The following is a 21,086-nucleotide window of genomic DNA, read 5'->3' as shown; positions in this document are numbered from 1 at the left end:
GATAAAGCTTAAAACATATCCTGGGTTGTTTTTTAAAGAAATGCTCTTCCTCATTGTAGCACATAAGATGAATATTTCAAAAGGCAATGGAGCGTGGGAACAGAAGATAAACAGCTTGAAATTTCCCTGAGAAGAGTTCGCTCAGATGCACTATTTATTTATTACGAACACAACCTTACCTCTTGCCATTTCCACTGAAAAACGTGGCAGACAGGCCGTCCTCCCCGTAAGGTTTGCACAAGGAAGCGTAGCTCGTCACAGAGTTCCCTGAGTCAGAGGCATTGTCTCTGTCAGTGAACTTCAGCTTCTCTGGTGAGGCCAGACGTTGACAGTGTTCCCGCTTGCTGACAGTGACACTCGCCCGAGAAACACCAGTTTTGCTTGACGGCGGCGAGGACGTGTCATTCCCAGAATCGTAATCGTGTGGAGCGTCGGTCTGGCTCAATAAATGGTGAGACCCTTTTCCTTGTAAGAGCTCGCTTCCAGGTTTTGACGACAAAATCTGTAAACAGACAAATAGGCTACAGCTTAAAACCGAGCGTGTGTTGAAATATGGAACCTGCTACCTGTTTTGATGCACTGTGAATACTCTAGCACAAACGCACATATTCCCTTGAAAACACAGAGAAGAGATTTCTTTTTTTTTTTTTTTTTTTTTCTCGGGACAGAAAACTTTGAAAGATAAAGACATCATGCAAATTTGAAGCATGCGATTAACCTCAAAAGAAAGTCTGAACTCAACTAAAGTCAAAGAAGTCAACAAAAAAACAAACTTAGAAGAAGTTAAGTCTAAACTAATACAATTATATGAAAGGAACAACAAAAGAGCAGAGAAGAAAGAAAAAAACTATGCGTTGAAAGATCTACCGGCTCTAACTGGAGTGAAGAGAAAAAGAGTAAACAATAGCCCCCATTGAAAAGCCTCATTTAAAGAACATTGAACAAACATCACAAAAATGGGTATTATGTAAAAATGAAAAGGATTGCAGACAAAGAGAGATCCCATCAGTCTAACTAAGAAAGCCCTCAGAACAGGACAGATGACTGTGCTCTTTCTCCTGTAAGAAGTAAATAATTAGCCTGCACCGACCTACAAGTACATCCCTAAATCTGCGGATAGCATCGACTTACCAATCAAGATTTCCTCCTTAAGTAGGTAAGGTGTAAGAAAAAGGGAAGAGCGGGCAACATAAGTGCATCATTAGAGTCGTAAATTGCAAGAAAAAGACAATAACCCTCTCTTCAAACCCAGAGCCAGATAGACTATTATTGGCATGTTCCTTTTTCTTTCCTTGATGGTGCATTGTTTTAGAGTTTTTTTACCGGAGCGAGAAGTCCTTTACTTTACATGTGTGCTTGTATGTGAGTTCAAGGACTGCACACCGAATTTAGAAATGTTTTTTTTTCTGTTTTTTTTTTTCTGTAAACATCCACAGATGGAAAAAAAGATACTGGCCCTCCAAGGACCACAGTTGACTGATCTTATTAAAAATTATGATCTCTCTTTACTTATTGATTACGAGAAACTCAAACTTTAATCCAGTCTGTCCTCCCGAAGGTTTTCCTATTATCTAGTCTAAAAGTCGACACAACAGACCAGCCCTGAGGGAAATTTAAACAAATCTTTACCAGTCACATCTGCACACAATCTGTGCATACACAGGAGTAAAAGATTTCACTATCAGAAAGACAAATCTTAAACAGACACATTCTTCAATGTCACCTCGAGATATTTTGACAAGGCTGCCTGCTTCAAATAAACATTTCATCATCTTCATGTCTTGGTATTTTTGCAAATGTTTTTTTTTTTTGTGTGTGTGTGTGTGTGTGTGTGTGCTGTCTTTCTGTCTTTTGTTGCCGCATCGATTTTTTATGCTTCCACTACAAAACAAATTCAACAATTCACCACTTCTATGTATACAAGAGGTTGACATATTTTATAATCAACCACATTCATGTAGATTATTCATATTTATGAGGGTTTTTCTGTTCAGTTACTGTATGACATACCTACCTTTCCCTTTATGGATTGCTTTTTTAAGGAAAGAAATATTAAGCAAAGGAAAATACTGCATTACTTTTGAAATTATGTTCTTTTATTAAAATCAAATCAAAGCCCATAAATAAATGCAAACACCAATGAATAACACTGATACAGTAGGTCTACCCCTCAGTAACCAACTGTGAAGTCCTCCTGAAATACTTTGGGATATTGAATGCCAGGCATGATTCAATCTATGGATTAATTTATTGAAATTCAATTAAAACCCTGTGGTGTGTAATTAAAAACACCCGTCTGTGCAATTAGCATAATTTAATGATTGCTGGAGAGAAATTCAATATATTTTATGCTCCAATAAGCATGAGACAATGAGTTTAAGGACATAGCTGCATTTATGAGGCTCTTTGGGGAAAATATGCCTTAAAAAAAAAAAATCAACCTGTAATAAACAGCACAATTTTAAAATTCAAAGTCAGCCTTCTGGAAGTTGCCAATCACACTTTTAAGATGTTTGTTTTCTCTCTTGGTTTCATTTCGGTTTCAAGTCACGTCTGCGATGTGAACAATTGAAACTGTCTGCTGGAAATATAACATAAAACAGATGCAATGACTGGAGGGGACTGAGGAGGGCCAAAGTGAAAAGGCAATTTTTTTTTTTTTTTGTCGCTTCAGTGTCATATGAAGGCTCCAGGCTCCTGGGAGAATGCTAGTATGCAAGTATTTAGAGGTCAGACACAAAAGAAGTTATTTTTAAAAAAAACATACTCTGTATGCACAGCAGGACAAGATATACCTCAGTCTTATTCACTGTTTTAACCACAAAGGTTTCATTAGGTCAGTCTATTAAAGTAAATACAATCAACTTGGCATAAACTAAAATCTTGTCACCTGCTTTTGTGGTTTTGTTTAGGTCCAAAGGGGAATGCAAATGCTAATAATTTCTATTTATAAAATTATTTTATGTGTTAACTGTTCCATCTACGTCTCCTGCTTCAACCCAGACTACGTATTGCTTATGTTGATACTAGACAAGCAAATGATATGCATCCACACTGTTTGCCACAACAGAAAGCAGTTTGCCATTTGTGTAGCATGGCATAAACTAATGGTGTATGTCCCATCTCAGACTGTCTCTAACCTTTAAAGCACTATGTGGTAACTTGGCTCAACTGCAGTCATTAGACAATAAACAAGTATGTGCTGCCTGCTGCTGGCAGATCAAAGTTTAAGAAACAGTTTTTGTAATTTCTGTTCATTATAAACAAAAAATGTTTCACTTCTTGTCGCAGCGCTACAGGTTTGCACCAGTGTATTATCCAGTACAGTAGGAGTCCTACAAAACTAGTAAAACTAACAAAACTAGACTAAAAGACGAAATTTAAAAGTGAAGACGTCTAGTGTGTCAAGTGTTTAACTTGCCTAACAGTTAAGCGTAACTGTCTAATAAACTGCCTTGTCCTGTCAACTAGTGGTGACAACATGTCTTTTCCTCCCCCCTGAACAGCAGTGACATCTGTATGTACTGTGATGTTGAGTGTGGTCAGAGGTTAAAGAGACTTATACCTTACAAACCTATACATGCCAGTACAACTACACTTTACCTCTTTCAGAAATCTAGTTAACTAATCTAAACTAGTAGGATAATTTAACGTACTATACTATAGTTTCTTATTTTGTAGAAATAATTCATTAAAAAACTGCTCATTCATTCACATCATCAGTGAAAATAATCTGGGAATTTAGGGCTGGTATAATGTACTGTACATACAATAAGACAATACACATGGATACTGAGAAATAGTGCTAGGGCTGTTCGAAGTCATTCTAATATTTGCATTTAAATATGACCCGTTATATATCTTGACAAAAGGAAAAATAGGCTGAAAAATCTCTACTGACATTGCTGTAATTTTTTTCAAAATTGTTGTTGTTTGGAGTTCTTTCTACCAAGCATGTTACATACTTAACGTTGTGGGTTTTTAAAACAGAAAAACAAGAACAAAATGAGGAATTACAAAACTGAGCTCAGAGTCAGGCCATGTACAATTTATTTAATATTAAAAAATTCACTCCTTACAGGATAGCTAAGTGGGTTTAGACATAATTTCCAAAAAATATTCAATTTTGGCTGAATGTCAGTTGAGCTGGGATGTGAAACTTGCATCTTAATTATGAGTTGATGAAGAAATTAATAGAAGTCTTCATTGAAAAAAAAAAAATGTCCAAACCCAAGTGCCTCACTGCAGGTATTACTGTATATTTTGATTAATAAAAAGCTGTTTTACATGGCCATAACTGAGAAACCAAACTGAACCTTTGGCAGCATTGTTAGAGTCCCAAAGAGTACTTACGGTGCCAGTTGAGAGGATGGAGCGATATTTTGGAGCCGTTTTACACACTGATTTGGTTGCAGGTCTCCACTGCATGTCCGTGCGGTCCAGCACTCCATTTGTTTCCCCTCTTACAGCTGCCAGGTCTCCTAACGCCTGATGTACCACAGATTTCTGCAGATGGTGTCTGTGGGAAAATTCTGAATTTAGTTTTCATGACACAGCATCGTGACATAAAAGCTTCTGCTCTATTACACGCAACACAGCACTTCAGGGAATAATGCAAAAACTAGTATTCATGCATATTTGATGTCAGTGAGTCATTTGAATTTATATCAGCAACATAGAAAAATTTGTTAAGGGGATGGTTTCAAAGTGAGGTAAATATCACCTCCAATGTCAAAGTTCACTAACTGAGCTGTGACCCTGAATGCCATTCTGTCTCTAAATATAATATTCTGCATTCAATAGTGACTAATGAATGACCAGTGGAAGTGTCTAATTATTCCAATGCTCACAGAAATGCTATCATCCCCGTTCAGTGCAATCCATAAAAACTGTCAAAAACAACATCTTTCATATTATCACTTGGCCAAGATTTTGCAATATGTCATCATAATTTAGTGCATCGATCCGTGGAGTGAATTTGGGGGCATTTCCTGTGAAGCTGTGATAAGAGCTGGTCTTGCCTGAGATCAGGAAGTCACCTCTGCCTTATCAGTCATCGCTGTGATGTGACCAAGAACTCAGCAGACACCTCGGCCTGATAAGATAAACTGAGGATCAGGGGGCGGAGGGGGGATGGATGGGTTCCTACCTGTCCTCTGTGGAAGACTGGCAGGAAGAACTGTCTGACTCTGACCTCCGATAGCGTCGTCTCCGACGTGAGTGAGTCCGGGAACTGGAGGTGATGAGGAGAGCAGAAGAGGAAAACACTCAAGTGGATAAGGAGCCAAAAAGCACCAGTGCCACAACTATAACTTGATTTACAACCAGTCGATTGAGAGAAATTACTTAGGAGCAATTTTTTAAATTAAATATAGCCGCAAGCGGCAATTTGTGAGTTCAGGCCTTTTTCGCGTTTAACAGAAGGAAGCAGCTCAATCAGCCAAAATTAAAGCTGCAAGAAGCAACGAGCAGGTTTCAGGCCTCAAACGGTGAGCAAAGTCACTTCAGCTAGTTTAATTCTGTTTAAAGGAGTGAGACCAATCACATGTGTTTCCATCTGTTATCTGTTTTATTACTGTTGCAAATTGAATACTTTTGGGTTTTGGACTGTTAGTCTGTGAGAAGCATTTTTGACCATTTGTTTGTATTTAACAAATTAAAGGTTTGTTATTTTCATAATGTTGTAAAGTAATTAATGAGATCTGGTAATATGCCGATATTGCTACAACAAAGTTGTTTGGGGTAAGAAACAGTTATATGATCAGACAGGTTGTAAACAAGCCAACAGATTATCTGAAACAACTTTCATTTAATGGTAAAACCGAAAGTGAGCTCAACGATACTGCCTGTAATAAGCCTTCATTGTCCAGGAAAAACTGAGTGTGTACAACTACGGCAAGTATGATAGGTCAAAGTTGAACCAAGAAGTTGGTCTGTTTGCTGTTATGGGAGGATTCCAATGGACAGTTTAGATTATAATTTTACTGTTTACTTTGTTTTCTTCTCCAAATAAGTTTGGCCAACCTGGTGGTTTATTTAAAGCCCCTGGAAAAGCATTTCTCTATAACATTAAGTATCCATGACTAAGTAAGCAACAGCAAAACTCTTTAACAGATAACGGATACATTAATTGAAGATTAAAATAATCGTTAGTTTCAAAAGAGCACATACTGTATGTAATGCTGGTGACATCTCCAAGTACTTGGGTCTTGTTTTCTGATCATTATTCTTATTTGAGCTGAACTGTGTGAACAAGTAAGATTGTGTCTTTCTTTCCACTGTTGCATCTTCACCTCTCTCTGTTAAGGTGTTGCATCAATTATCTACATTTTGGCACTTTTTCCAAATACATTTACACAGATCAGATTACAGATTTGGATCATCTGATGGATATGAACCATGTTTGAACAAGCTTGACCATGTATGAAACACTAGAGGGCTTTTTATTTGAAACGATGGACACAGGAAGTGGCGACACTCGGACGACTGATGAAGCCAACGGAAGCCAAACTTCCTCGGTCAGGGACAGACTTTCTTGTTTATAGGGCTGGCCTGTTGCCGTCCAGCCAAAAATAGGAGAGCACATCAGAGAAGGTGAAAGTACAAAGGAACAGCAAAAACATGAAAGCGCGATGTGATCAGAACAAAGGAAGAGAGAGTTGTGGTGAGCCGGAAAGCAGAGGTTTCTGTTGAAGTAAGCAGCAACTGAACTTGGCTCTGTGATTACACACAACAGCCTGCTCATCCAAAGTCGAATTATAAAACGTTGCAAGATCACAGCATGAAATTGGTTTCTCTTACCCTCTTTCACCTCCTTTTTTTTTTCTCTTTGTGGCTCAAGCTTTCAATCTGCTTTCCTCTTTATGAGGGTTTTTTCACGCTTTGCCAAAAAAAAAAAAAAAAAAAAAAAAGCTGCACATTTGTGTATTCATCCATCGTACCCTACATGAGAGCGTTTTGGAGGATCCTCTTTCTTTCCTCCTCAGCAATGAGTGTTCTGAAAAAGGGTGGATGGGCTTATAGCATGGGGGAGGAAGAAGGGGTACTGTAGGGGGTTAAAAAAAAGTTGTGTAGGATTTGGGATGTACATGATTCTGATGCAACAATCACAGACTGACCTTTTCTTGTGCTTGCGCTCATCCTTCCTCTTATGTTTTAAACTTGAAGAGCTGGTGGGATGAAAGAGAATAGAATCATGAGCGAGGAGTATTAAGACTGACAAAGGCTGCACAGACACCCAGCTCTCTTGCTGATACATAAAGGGCATTGGCTTTTATGGTAGAAATTCAACAATCTTATGGAAAGCAGGCGTTAAATGTTACAGCACATTTATGACAGAAATGCATCCAGGTGAGAACTGTTTGCTTTTGAAGTTGCTTTGAACTTTTAATTAAATATTTGAACCTTTAGAAATTACAGATACACAGTCAGAAAACATGCTGAAATTATGCATGAAGTAATCACATACATACCTGTGTTTTGACTTTTTGGAAGTGTACCTGGAATGAAAAAAAAAAGAAAGTTGTATTTGGTAAATATAAATGTTATTCCATAAACAATGTCTCTATCATGTAAAGTAAGCAAGAACTACCTATGTCGCTTGCTTTTCTTGGAGCTCTTCTTCTTCTTCTTTTTCTTCTTCCTCAGTGGTGAGAGGCTACGGGAAGGAGACCTAAAGCGAGAGGACAAATAAATATGAGCTCTCGAGAGCGCTGAATGTCCTCCTGTACACATGCAAACATCGCCGAAGGTGTCCGGCAATATGCCTCCTCACAAGGAGTCATCTCATTTTGGGAACTGACCTTCTCCTTTTCCTCTTCCGTTCGGACTTTCTCTTCTTCTTCTTCCCCTTGGGCCTAGGAGAGAGTTCCTCATCAAAGGAGGACCTGCAAGCAGAGATAGAGCAGAGGGGACATTTCTGTATTCATTCCAGGGATGGGATGTGAAATGTCAAATCTCAGCAGTGAGGTAATAACATTTTTGGACGTGAGTTATAGTTTCTGACTCCCAATATTTGGACTTTTGGACTTACATATTGAATCTGCTCTTACTTAAAGTGTTACACCCTAGAGTTCATCTGAATATTTTTTTTCTGCCTGCTTACCTTACCTGCAGTGGTCTCTAGACATGTTTTGTTTTATTTGTCCAGGTTTTCAAAAAATCTTTCTAGCGCCATCCCAATACAATGGAAGTTAATGGAATTTCATCTGTTGTGCTCTAAATATTATTTCCCATTTGAACCATTTTATGCTGAAGAAATAGTACCTATGAAACCAGTTTATGGTGTATTATTTTTTAAATGGCTTTTTAATTGCTGTGAGCACCACAAAGGGAATTCTATTCATCTCCATTGTAGATACTTTTATATATGAGACACAATTCAAGTACGAAAATCTTCCAAGTCATTTCAGGTCTTATTTTGTAAGGAACTCAGATTCACTCGTACTCAACCAGACAGTCAACTAATCTTCATCAGATACAGGGGTCCTAACTTATGGAACTACTATTCTCATTTGGTTAAAATTTCCTCCTCCTTACAGTCCTTCAGGGCATTTTTTTTAAAAAAGGCTTTAATCTTGGTTTTATAATCCAGTTTTTAACTGTGTCAATTTGTTTTTCTTCATACATAGCATATATGAGCATACAGTATGTATATTATTGAGGTAGAGGTAATAAATACGCCCATCTGGGCTTTTTTCTTGTCCCTGCACATGAATTTTTAAAATGTTATTTGTGTGTCTTTGTTGGATTTTAACCTGTGCAAATAAACTGAAACTCAATTGGAGTCGAGGAAGATTCTGGAGAAATCAAATCCTGAGCAAATAAAACTTTGAGTTATTTAATGTAATCCCCGGTTCTTTGATAACAGAGTGAAGTGTTTCACTATGGGGAATCACCTGAGCTCAAATGACACCATGTCTGTCCGTGACAGACAGGTTGAAGTGTGCAATATGACCCCCTCATATTGCACAGTTTCAAAATGGTGAGTGAGCACTCCAAATGATCACAGCAGTGCAAAGAACTCCAACAGACTGTATTAATAGCTACATTAATACATTATTCTAATGTGTCAGAACTTGCTCAGAAACACTTATGATATAACGAAACTGTTGCTTACAGTTTTCTCTGTGAATTTCATACCAAGTAAGTGTGAAACTCGCTCTACAAAAGTCTGCACAGCTTGTGAAAATCCACATCAAATATTTGTGGAATTGGTTCCAAAAGTTCAGACATTTACAAGGTCAAACCGAGACAAGTTCAAATGTACAATTATTTTTATAGAACCTAATGGGTTGGAGATCCTACCTGCTCAGAAAGCTACAAAATACTACAAAAAATATATTCTTTGGGAGTTTGCTGTAATTTATTTTACTAAATTCTTTGCAGACAAATACCCCCCAAACAAAATGGGTGGGGTAAAATAATCCTCATGACTCATCATTGGCATCACATAACTGCACATAAATACTTCTTGATTCCCTCTCACAACAATCATAAACAAGATTATCTGCGAGCTGAATGTCCCATATGAGATGATCCCATCACAACAAGATGATGAAATCCTCTCCAGACTGGTATAAAGCAGAAGACTGATCGAATGCCAGTGTGCTTCACTGAAGTCAAGACCGATGGCGACACGGCTGCACTCAGAAGGGGAGATAGATGTTTGTTGCATGCCGTGGACTGTCAGTGCCTATAGCCGACTTCACAGCAGTCTTCTATGTTTGATGGGCCCTTATCCTTTGTTCTCCCTTTCTTACTGTTTCACACTCTAACATACACAACACAGCAGGATACATAGTTTAACATTTCAGCAAAGTAAAGGCTTTCGTATAATGTGATGAACATTAGTTCTTGAACAGCAATGCCTGGTGCCTGATAAATGTGTAATTTAGTTTTTATAGCAGAACTGAATAGACATTTTAAATGAATTTTTTTATTTATGCTCTTGATATTGCAGCATATAACTTATCACCAAGGTACATGTTGGAGAGTAGAATTCTTAATCAAAGTTATTCTTAAAAGTGTACTCCAGTGATGTAGTATCGCATCTTCATAAAGCAAAAGGAGAGACAGTTATCCAGACTTTAAGTACCTGGTATGGGTTAAACTCCCAAAACACTGAATCCTATACTTCCCATAATCCAACTAAATTGCACCTTTCATTATGCTGTGCTCATGTTATGTTGTATACCACAATTACCCATTTGTTAATACCGTTCTTATTAACATCCATGTCATAATCACAACTGGGAAATTCAAAAGCTCTCATATATCCAATTTGGCGGTCTCTCGTCAGCCAAACTCTGTGTTTAAGGTAGTTTGTATATAATGCTATATAACCTGATATATAACAACTCTGACATTGAGTGGTCCAATGACATGATCGCTCAGAAGTCGTAAACATGAAAATCTTTCTGATCTCTACCACCTATCCATTATGTAGTTTAAGTGGCATCAAACCCTCACTGCAATGCAAATGAGTCTTTCAAACATCAGGCAAACAAGTTGCAATGCAGGGTTTCAGTCAAAAATTCCTATTCATGGGGCGCCTCCATGGGTTTGGGACTCTGACCATGAACAGCAATGTCCTCAGTTTGGTTCAGTCCAAAGACATCTCATCATCCCCCCCCCCCCCCAACTGCTTTCACAGTCTGAGAAGTGCTCTTCATGATCAATAAAACTATCAAGGAGTAGTGCTCCCTATGTAGTAACTGGTAAATTGAGTTTCCTCTGGTGCAGTTTAAACAGTTAAAATACATTATCATGATGACACTTGCTTATTCAACAGACCTCCTCCAAATCAAACTCAAAGCCCTTATGGGTTAGGAATGCCAAACCAGCGACTGTAAATAGTTGCAGTCTAGAACTCTGATTTTAAGACTGATCACATCAACTTAGGTGTAGACCTTTGTACCTTCCACCATTTTCTGTCCCCAAGCTGGTACATCTGATTTGTAGTCCTTAGCTTATCTAGTAGAAGCTAATGCTATGGCTGTGAGGGCATCTTAACATAAACACGGGTTTCTTTACTGATTCTACTAGCAAACAATGACAAAAATCTGTTTTATTTAGACTCTACTTGCTCTCAAATAGACCTTTGTGCTCAACAAACACAGCATGTCTGCACACTTTTTCATATGTACTGACACACATACTCATGGCTAGCCTGAAATATTCCTGTATATTCCAACCATTCTTCTCAGAAAGTGTGAATTTGTCATTATAAAAAAAAGGGAAAGTGTCAGATTCCATCTGTTGACCAGCTTGATTGCTGTCCAGAGGTTCACTTCATTTGCTTGCTGAAAATGACTGATGTGGAAATGGAGATGAAGGCCTTTGAAGCACCACAAGCTCATTGAATGTGCCTTTCATGTACAGACCGACTGAAATTCATAAGAAGCAAAGGCAGGAGGGCGTGAGCGTGCATGTAGGGCGATACAGACTAAAGCAGAGATGTGCAAGAAGATGCTGTTGACTACAATTCATTCGGGCAGCTTTACCGTGGCTTTGATAATGATGTGGAAAATAAGCTTTTTTGCAAAAACTGGAAAGTGAAGTGAATTGATGTGAATTTTATGGAGGAGAGATGGAGTATTTACATCATTAATGGCAGGCTAGTAAATAAAGGAGAGGAGTGAGCTGGTATGGAGACATGAGGCACTTTCTTATTACACCAACATGTCCCTTTACTCTTGCACAGACAGAGAAATGTATGGGCACATGCAGACACACTGACCTGTTATATGAATCAACAGATGCAGCTGATGATGACTGATGACTGTTTCTGTCCACATCATATCATTTTCAGTCAACACAAAGGATGTATTTAAAGCAGCTAGGAGTAGTTATCTTGGGGTTTATCATTACAATCAAAGTAAGATGTTACTTATGATATGTAAAGCTATGCTCATTTAAATGTTATTTTTATTTTATTGATGTTGTGCACCCCATACTGCTGTCAAGGCGATCCTCCATCAAGGGAGACACAACTAATCATTGGATCTTCTTTACCCATTTCCCCAAATTTTGGGGGCATTTGGGCTCTGGTACTGTTAGTTGACCTTACTGTACCTACAGAAGCTCCAGTTCAGGGCTGTATCTACCAATTACTGTCATTATCAATTACTCTGATTATTATTTTCTTAATGATTTGATTAATCATTTAGTCTAGAAAAAAACTAGTAAAATCACAAGTTCCTAGAGCCCAAGGTGATGTTGTCATATTTCTTGTTTTATCTGACTAAGAGTCCAAATCTCAAAGACATTCAGTTTACGATCATAGAAAACTAAGACAGTTAGCAAGTATTCACATTTGAGAAGCTGTAACCACTGAATTTGTGGTGTTTTTGCGTATGAATGACCTAAAAAACAACAATCAATTCCACTCTAATTCCAACCATGGAAACAACCATATAAAAGAGCAACACTAGTCTTTGGAGTCGTTGGGCAAAATTTGAGATTCAAAGGTCTGGGGCTACAACAAAGGCACTTTGAAGAGGAATGGATAAAAACAGATAAATCATTTTTGCCATTTGAGATAAAAAATAAAACCAAAAAAGTTTTAGAATAATACAAAACAGTAAGTGAAAGATAATGAATTTTGCACCTTACATGCTTTTGCAGGGCTTTCCATAAGGATATGGAGTAGCCAGCCAATGGGAAAATGTAGCCAGCTAGAGGGTTCTCAGGGCATGCTTCCTTGGAGAAAAATTTTATCCATAAAAACCAAAATTTGGTGGTCTCTGGCACATTGTAATGCCTCTATTCCATCATATAGACTGATCTTACATGTTTTAATGAGTTTGTCTACCTGATTTTAAACATGTGGTGAATTATTGTAAAGGAGAATTAGGCTTCTTGTGTGTTTTAGTGCACATAGTCTGTAAATAGCTATTAACATTTAAAACTATTCATAACTGATCAAAACTTTGACATTAAGAATCATTAGACCTTATTTATTATTTTTTATTTATATATTGACACCTTCACTTTAAGGTTTATCAAGAAATGCTACAATGATGGTTAATGTATTGTTTTACTAGAAACATAAATGCACTCATATTCAATGAAAATAAACAAGGTTATTTTAAGGGGGGACATGTTTTTAATGTTTTATCTAGCCTGTGCATTGGTTTTAAATTAAATTATTTATAAAAATAAACCTATGCCAAAAATAACTCTAAAATAACAAAACATTTGAATCACTGGACTCAAATCATATGAATCTACTGGATAAAATCAACTTCTACTCATCTTTATTTTCATCTTCACTGTCATCCTGAGTGTGAGGCTAAGGCTACATTTTCCTCACATGACACAGGCCTGTTACTTTGACAGTGTTGCCTGTTTTATTGTGTGTTTGCAATGCATCTTAGAGATGGCTCTGCTGTAAAAAGTACAATGTAAATAAAGATAATCCATTCATTTGTCCATTCACTAAGCCCGTAAACGTACAGTGCTTTCAGTGGACTTTTTAATACTTACTGACCAATCGTCAAGTTGCTGCCACCGGTGTTTTCCGAAGCAGCCCGTCTAATGAGGATGTCCCCTGTCTGTGCAATAAATGCGATACTTAATGTGTTTTTTTGTCATCAATTATTTTGCTAATATTTGTCTGAAGGCAACTCTTCGCTCTCTACTCGGCAGGACACAACCTCTCAACTGTGCACAGCTGAGAGGTGGTGGGACTGATACAGACAGTTAGGCACTTTTCTCTATCATCATGCTTGCATTGTTTTGAAGCGGAGGCTAGTGGCCGTAAATGTACATGCATTGAGAATTGCAACTTGTTAATCAAAACTATTTTATTAGAATCAAAACTTAATATAATAAAGTAGCCGGCTGGACTTCGCCTGTTTGGCCGGCAGCCGGTGTTTATGGAAAGTTCTGCTTTTGTCAGCTAATCTTCTGGAAAACATTACCAATATCCAGATTATATTTGAATAGCACAGACTTAAGCTTATTTTAGCTCTGGTTGGAACATATCAAAATATCTACAAGTAGTAGCTGCATAAGACACATTGTTAAACACTTTCATGCTTATTTCAGGGTAATCCTTTCATTTATGCATCAAATTCAATGAAATGTACCTCCATGTTACACAAACAGCAGGTCATGCACATAGGTGAGTGTTCAGGACTCATCCAGACATTGACAAACTGCACTCCTTCTTGATATATGCGACCACAGAGCTCTGGAGACTATGTGCCTGTTTCATTGGATGCAGAAGACTGTCTTGCTATAATAAATGGCCTTGCTTGGTGTAGTCGGCAGTTTGGGAGCATTAGGAACTGAAATGCATTAGGGCTGATTAGACAGACCAAGCCCAAGTACCCTCTCCTGGTAATGAGAACGCTTTGTCACTCATTAACACCTCTACTATTCTGGCTTTGTAGTAAGAGAGCACAAGGCAAGCATTTGCAGGCATTATTTTTTTTTAATTTTTTATTTTTTGACAGAAGAAACAGTTTCTTTTGATGAAGTGGAGAGAATAAAAGGGAGAATGAGAGAGCAGTCAATTGCCAGCTACACTGGGAATGGTGATTGTGCGAAACAATAGTGTATGAAAAAAGGGATTTGGGGACATCTGATGAGAATATGCTCAATGCTGAATGCAGCCTGTTTTCCTGAAGAGCGTTCTGCTTTTTTTCCAGGCTGCAATCATGTATGAATACCATAAATGAATACATGTAACTACATCCTAGATATGTCATTATATTAAAAAATATATATCACTTGCTTGGTGATAAAATTGTCAGGCACTGTATTGTGCTGTATTTCGTTTATATGTATCTATAGGCAGTGTATTGTGTTTAGTACAGTTGTGATCAGGTGGACTTTGTCTGTTTCTAGGTTTTTAGGTTTTCCGATTCAACAGAATTTAATGGAAATGATTTATTTCTGTGCTCTTTATAGACAGAGGCTTTTTCTAGTGAACCAGGTTTGGTTTACTTTCTCAAACTCACTGTCGCTAACTTACTGGTTCTACAGAAAGTCAGCATCAGTGGCTTGTGGTTTCATGTTATAATTAACATTGGTTGCTCTGCTAAATTGGGCTGCCGCTGGCCAATTAGCAAGATAACAATCTGCAGAACAAATGTCTCTCTCAATGGAGGTAACTGTTCTCAGGCAGCAGCTTGCGGTGCAGCCCGTCCTCACAAGAAAAACAACAGTATAGATCTAAAATTCAGCTGACAAAAATGACAAAAATTTAGCGGACATAGTATTTATGACGTGGAGAAGTGACACAGTTCAGATGACGTCAATATAAGGAGACCTGATAAGATGATTTGAAGGAAGCAGGTTGAGTGGGTGGCTAGATGGTTAGATGACAGAAAGTGGATTTTGCTGCAGGAGACCACCGTTTTCCTCCTGTTACCAACCACGAGTTGGGATATTTTTAAAAAAAACGTAATGTTGAGGTGTTTACTTTTGCCATGATGACAAAGGTTGCATAACTTTAAGGAAGTATAAACCACGTTTCAAGTGATCCTTTTAATCATCATCTCTCTAACAGTAAGTGTTTTTGTGCCTAAACCTAACCAGACCTTAACCACAGAGTTGTCACACCATAAAACATCATTATTAACAGTGATTTGTACCAGAGTGCATTACTATGGCTACTAGAATTTGGAAATCAATCTACCTCATTAGCCCTTTTACTTTTATTGTAAAATAGAGACAAATAAACAAAAACTCAATATTTATCAAGCATCTCTTTAATTCTTGGTTGCATTTGTGAACCTGGATATTGCTGGTGTGTCCTCTCAGATCCTCCTCTTCTCTGCTGATGTTGTGGTCAAAGGTAATGACAAACAGGTATCTGGTGGTGATTGTTTCTTATGACTATCAGATACTCAAAGTGTCTTAGACCAACTTCTTCAATGTGATTCTCTTAGTGAATAATATATGAGGGTGGATCCAAAAATTCCCGGAAGTCATTGATAGCACAGGAGTAGGGTGTGGTTATCGGATTTGCTGCTAGTGTATGTCAACAACTTGGTTGAAACTAAAATTGGGACTGAAAGGGAGAAGATTCGCCACTGTGGAATAAATCTAGGAAGAATCGCAGGAGACATGGTGACAAAAGACGACTACGGGGAATGTTTCCAGGAGAAGCACCGAGACAAGTGTATTGCATCTCAAGGAGAGTACTTTGAAGGGGATTAGACAGGTATTACTGAAAAAAACTACTGATTTATAATGACAAGTAACAATATTTAACATTTCCAAGAATTTTGGGACCCCACTCTTAAACCTGTAATTCAGAAAGCCTTCAGTATTTCTCAATATGTAGTCAATGATATTTTATTTTGTCCACTTGGATGGTAGTTTGGATTTATCATTTTTTAGCAATAGTCTGCATAAAATATATAATTTCCTCATTGATTTTAATGAGAACACTGCACTGGCACAGTGGGCTATTTGGTGACAAAGTTGAACCAGTTCAACATTATCCTGGTTGGACAATCGAATTAGTTCAAGGACACATTATTAGTAAATTAATTTCTAGTGTGAACAATGTAATTGTATTGTTTACCACCCAATCACAATCATGGAGATGGCAGACAAAGATTGGTACCATGAAAAGAGCTATAAAGTCCTGTGTCATAGCATTATAAACTGCTGCACAGTGTTTTGGCATCTGTTAGGCCTTCAGACTTATGGATGTATTACCCAAACTGGACATCATGGGTTGCACCTCACTGTCTCATAATTACATGACGCAAAACTTTCCCCCTGTGTCTCTGCCAAAATTAGAAGAGATAAATACACTTTAATGAAAAATAATATTAAACGAGCTGAGTTGCAACATAGTGAAACAGCAAAGCCTGGATATAAATGATTAAGGTGATCATTTAAACTGTCATCTAGTAAATAAATTGATAAAGAGACGTGATACGTTGTCACATTTTGGCATCCTTGCTTAGGAATAAAAGCTGGTAAACATAAGCGCGCTGTGTCCACTTTACTGACGTCAACTCCCGTGACTCCTCAGTACTTGTGTTTTGATAACGACTTTATATATCTATGAGTCATTTGGAGCTACTGAAAAGAGAAGTCCTCTAGTGTAGATTCCACTCGAGGAAAAAGCTCTCAGTTCCAAGGATAAAAAAACACATAAATCTTTCTCACCTTGCTGTTTCTATCAGATGTTTCTTTGCACAAACAAACCCGAAAAATGATTATCACAGGCCTGCATGATTCCTGTGAGCTCGCTGCTGAATTAAAAAAAAACAAAGTGAAGCAGCCGTTGGGTAATGTTCATCCAAAGAGATGTGATTCATGTTTATGATCCTCTCGAACACCTCAGATGTGCCTTCAGTCGTGTTTTACATATCACTGGCTGCTTTCCTGCTGTGTAACTGCAAAAGCTTTGAAGGTGTCAGATTAATTAAGTTTTCTTCAAAAACAACAACAACAAAAAAATCTGCTTGAAATGCTTTTTTTTCCCCACCTCAGAATAAGAAGAAGAAAACATTGTTCTCAGTGTGCGAAGGAGAGTTTTGGCCCAAGGTGTTGGTGAAAGAGAGGATCTGAATGACACAATGTGGAATTCCTTGATTTGATTCTGTAATTCATTCTTTATTTTCATTGTAAATTGTCGTGTTTTTTTATTTTTTTATTTCTGCAACCCTGTTAATGCTGCTGCCTGTCTTGGCCAAGACACTCTTGTAAAAGAGGTTTTTAATCTCAATGAGACTTTTCCTGGTTAAAGAAAGGTTAAATAAAATAAAATAAATCTTTGTATTTCCCCACTGGGTCTGACCTGATAAGACTGTTTACATCCTCTCCAACAGAATATAGAGATTAACTCTCTTTTCTCACTGAGAGTCAAGCCCTGAAGGAGTTTTGGTGTACTGTTAAAAGGCTTTATCATCCGCACAGTAGTCTATAGAAATCACCTCCAAAAACATAACAAAACAAAACAAAAAAAAACCTGATTCATCATCAGAAACGTTTCACTCTCTGATCTACAATCTTAAAGGACGTCGATTTCTTGACTTTCTCTTTGTAAGCTCTCCTTCTTTGAACTCAGAAAATCTGCTTGATGGTTTTCAAGCGTTGCTGCCGGGCATTTGTGAAGTCATAAAGACTCACTCACCTCCTGACCCTGCGATGACTGTGCCGTTTGCGTCCCTTTCCTTTGATGCAACCATTTCTGTCTGCGACGTCCAACCGGGTGTCCGCGTCCACCCCTTTCCTCTCATCAGTCTTGAGCGGCAGGCAGGCTGTTGTCTCTGAGCTGTGAGGAAAGAAAAAAAAAAAGAGAAAAAACAGGATTAAGTTTTTGCTCTTGTGCCTTCTCATGAGAACTTTTCCAAGTGATTTTTCTTGTTGTCCGCACATTTAACGCTTCCATCATACAATAGCGAGGAGGATTTAGCATGCTTGGTTAGCCTTATTCCCTCTGGTCTACTGGGTATGTGTTTTATTCCCCTCCATTTCTCCCTGCCAGCAATTCTCTGGGAAAATTGGAGGTCAGCCATTTACCATTCAAATCGAGGTGTCAATTGAAATGTAGTTATTTACATGCTTCAGTTGCCCTGACATTTTAGGAAATGGAGTTTTCTATCTCGTGCTGGGCACATGCGGCCACAGGAGATGCATGGTCATAAGAATAGTTCTCCTTGAATTCCTGATAAACATACATTTTTCATTATTTGCTGTCAATAAAAGTAAAATAAAAGATACAAAAATGGTCTAGAATACACACACTGAGTCTCATATTTGAGCATATTCCCTGCAGTTTTAAAATTGTGCCAGATTATTTTTGGCTCTCTAATAATGTTGCTATAAGTCAGGTGTTTAGTACTTCATCCACTTCCACCTGAACCTCCCAAAAATCTCCACTGACAGACAAATGCGGCTGCAGAACGAATGACTAAATAAACTGAATGATTAGATGTGAGCACACAGTTCTAGCCCTGCTTATTATCCTCTATTTTAGTCATGGGAGATTTGAGCGTAATTACACATTCTCCTCTTCTTCGAGTGGTTCCCGTCTGATTGTAATGAGAAGATAATCAGAGCCAGAGATTAGGCCGTCAACGCCGCCTCCTCCTCTTCCCCCAGCGACGAGCAGGCAGGAGCCGTCGCTTTCTATCTTCCTCACCTTCGCTTTCCTCTGCTTCTCTACATAAGAGGGATTGCCCCCGGCAGGGACCCAATAAAATTTTTAAAAAAAAAACGGCGTACTGGATGCTCCGACATGACCGAGTATTTGAAAGGTGATAGGAGAGATAAAGTCAGCCACTGGTAGGATGATTAGTCTGATAAAGGAGGCTAGGAAGAGGAACCTTTGAATATCTTGGTGATGTGGCTAATGTTCTCCTACTGTTGTTGGAGATGCAAATGAAACTCTGCTTATAATGTTTGCTGGATTGCTGCATGATATTGAAGATGTTTGACAAAGTGACAAATGAGTCATTTCATTAAATTTAATTAAAGCTGAATTCTGAACAGAAGGACCATCAGTAGTGTTGTGCCTCTATATCGTCTGTCTTCATTTTATATAATTATTGATGGTATTCATTTATGTTGCAGAGTGAAATGTCGCCTAGTCTGGTTGCAGACCTTTGAATCATCGCACAAATCTGTTGTGTTGTCCCATTTGTTCAGTGATTCATATAAGTTTGGTGTGATGCTCATTGACGGCTGTTTTCTCTGGTTGGAGAGACAATCAGAGCTTTGTAGGCGGGATTAAAAACGGGAACGTCATCTTCATCATTCGTCATTTTCATCATTGGTCATATTCATCATTGGTCATATTCATTTGTTGAATAAGTCAGACTAGTCATGTGCACATCTCAGTGGGGTCAGTGCGCAATACAAAAATCTATTAAATTGCAATACAAGGAGTGTCGGCACACTAAATCAAAGCTCCCTTTAATTCTGTTAGCGACATTTCAAACAACTACAGATGACAGGAGTCATCGCTTTCTATCTTCTTCACCTTCATTTACTGGTCTTTCTTCTGTAGTCGGTCGAAACGTCCCTTATAAAATTAAAAGGAGTTTTGATTTAGTGTGTGGGCACTCCTTGTATTGCAAACATTTTCATTTCTTGCCAAGCTTCAAGAGGGTGCATCTTACGTAATATGAGCCTGTCTGAGGGAAGACGCAAGGAGAGATATGGATGTCTGAGAGTGGCTCGCTGCAGATGAATGCACAGAGCAACTCTTTTATTTAGACCGAGATGAACAATGAATGATATCCCTCATCCTTGAAGTATTTTTGATTTTGTTTCTGTCTGTGTCTATTTGTTAACCTAAATGAACTAAAACCAAGGTCAAGCTCAATGCACGGCTGTCCAATCGAGAAGAGGATGAGTGCAACGATGACGGGAAGCTAGCTAGTAATTCAAGTAAGACCTGCATTCTTTTCTTGGTGATTGGCAACCAAGACATTGACTGTATGTAATGGACTGTTAGTAGTTGGTATTACCATAAGTCCTAGTTGTAATGAAATCCCCCTAAACCTAACAACAAACTCATTTACCAGTGTTACCTGTGTTGTGACACTAGCCACATTCATGGAGAAAAAAAAACAGAAACATGGAAATGGAAATGGAAATGGTGACAAGCGTTGCTGAGATTGATTCAGCTTGATGTAGTGCGTTACTTGTTACTGATTTGTTAAGGTGGATTGTCAGGCTATAAATACCACAGACCTACCAAGCAACCTTTTTATTAATTTATTTTCAATACACAAAAATGGACACATAAGAAGTCATCAGGGAGCACACAAGCAATTTAACTCTCTGCACCTCCCCTGTCTCCTCCTGCAATGTATTAGCATTTAGATTTACTGTGATTTTGAATGTTTCTTTCAATATGTGTTCATGTTCAGTACATGTGTACTTCAGGCTCTGACACAAATGTAAAAAAAAAAAAAAACCCAGACAAAATGAAATAAAACAAAATAGTCAAATCAAAAAGGTAACTTGATTGTGAATATATTACGTTTTCTGTCTCTGTCAGACAGGACAAGAGTAATCTGACAACACAAACAAATTAATCAATTAGTCAAATGTATAGTCAGAAGAACAATCTCTATTTTTGTATTATTATTTTGATCATT

At 38.0% G+C, this 21,086-nt stretch overlaps 1 protein-coding gene across 1 annotated transcript in view; it reads right to left on the bottom strand.

Moving 5' to 3' along the window:
- The window catches only part of srrm4 (serine/arginine repetitive matrix 4), a 72,580-nt gene that overhangs the window by 7,143 nt on the left and 44,351 nt on the right, over window positions 1-21,086 (bottom strand). The window contains exons 2-9 of the mRNA XM_044330579.1: window positions 18,110-18,250; window positions 7,803-7,886; window positions 7,592-7,672; window positions 7,473-7,499; window positions 7,119-7,169; window positions 5,150-5,233; window positions 4,354-4,519; window positions 180-502 (exon numbers count right to left, since the gene is read on the bottom strand). Of these exons, the coding sequence (XP_044186514.1) occupies window positions 180-502; window positions 4,354-4,519; window positions 5,150-5,233; window positions 7,119-7,169; window positions 7,473-7,499; window positions 7,592-7,672; window positions 7,803-7,886; window positions 18,110-18,250 (957 nt within the window). The remainder of the gene's footprint in view (window positions 1-179; window positions 503-4,353; window positions 4,520-5,149; window positions 5,234-7,118; window positions 7,170-7,472; window positions 7,500-7,591; window positions 7,673-7,802; window positions 7,887-18,109; window positions 18,251-21,086) is intronic.

Source organism: Thunnus albacares, chromosome 2, assembly GCF_914725855.1.
Source record: "Thunnus albacares chromosome 2, fThuAlb1.1, whole genome shotgun sequence".
In the NCBI taxonomy this organism is placed as follows: Eukaryota; Metazoa; Chordata; class Actinopteri; order Scombriformes; family Scombridae; genus Thunnus; species Thunnus albacares.
This window is presented reverse-complemented; position numbering and strand designations above follow the sequence as displayed.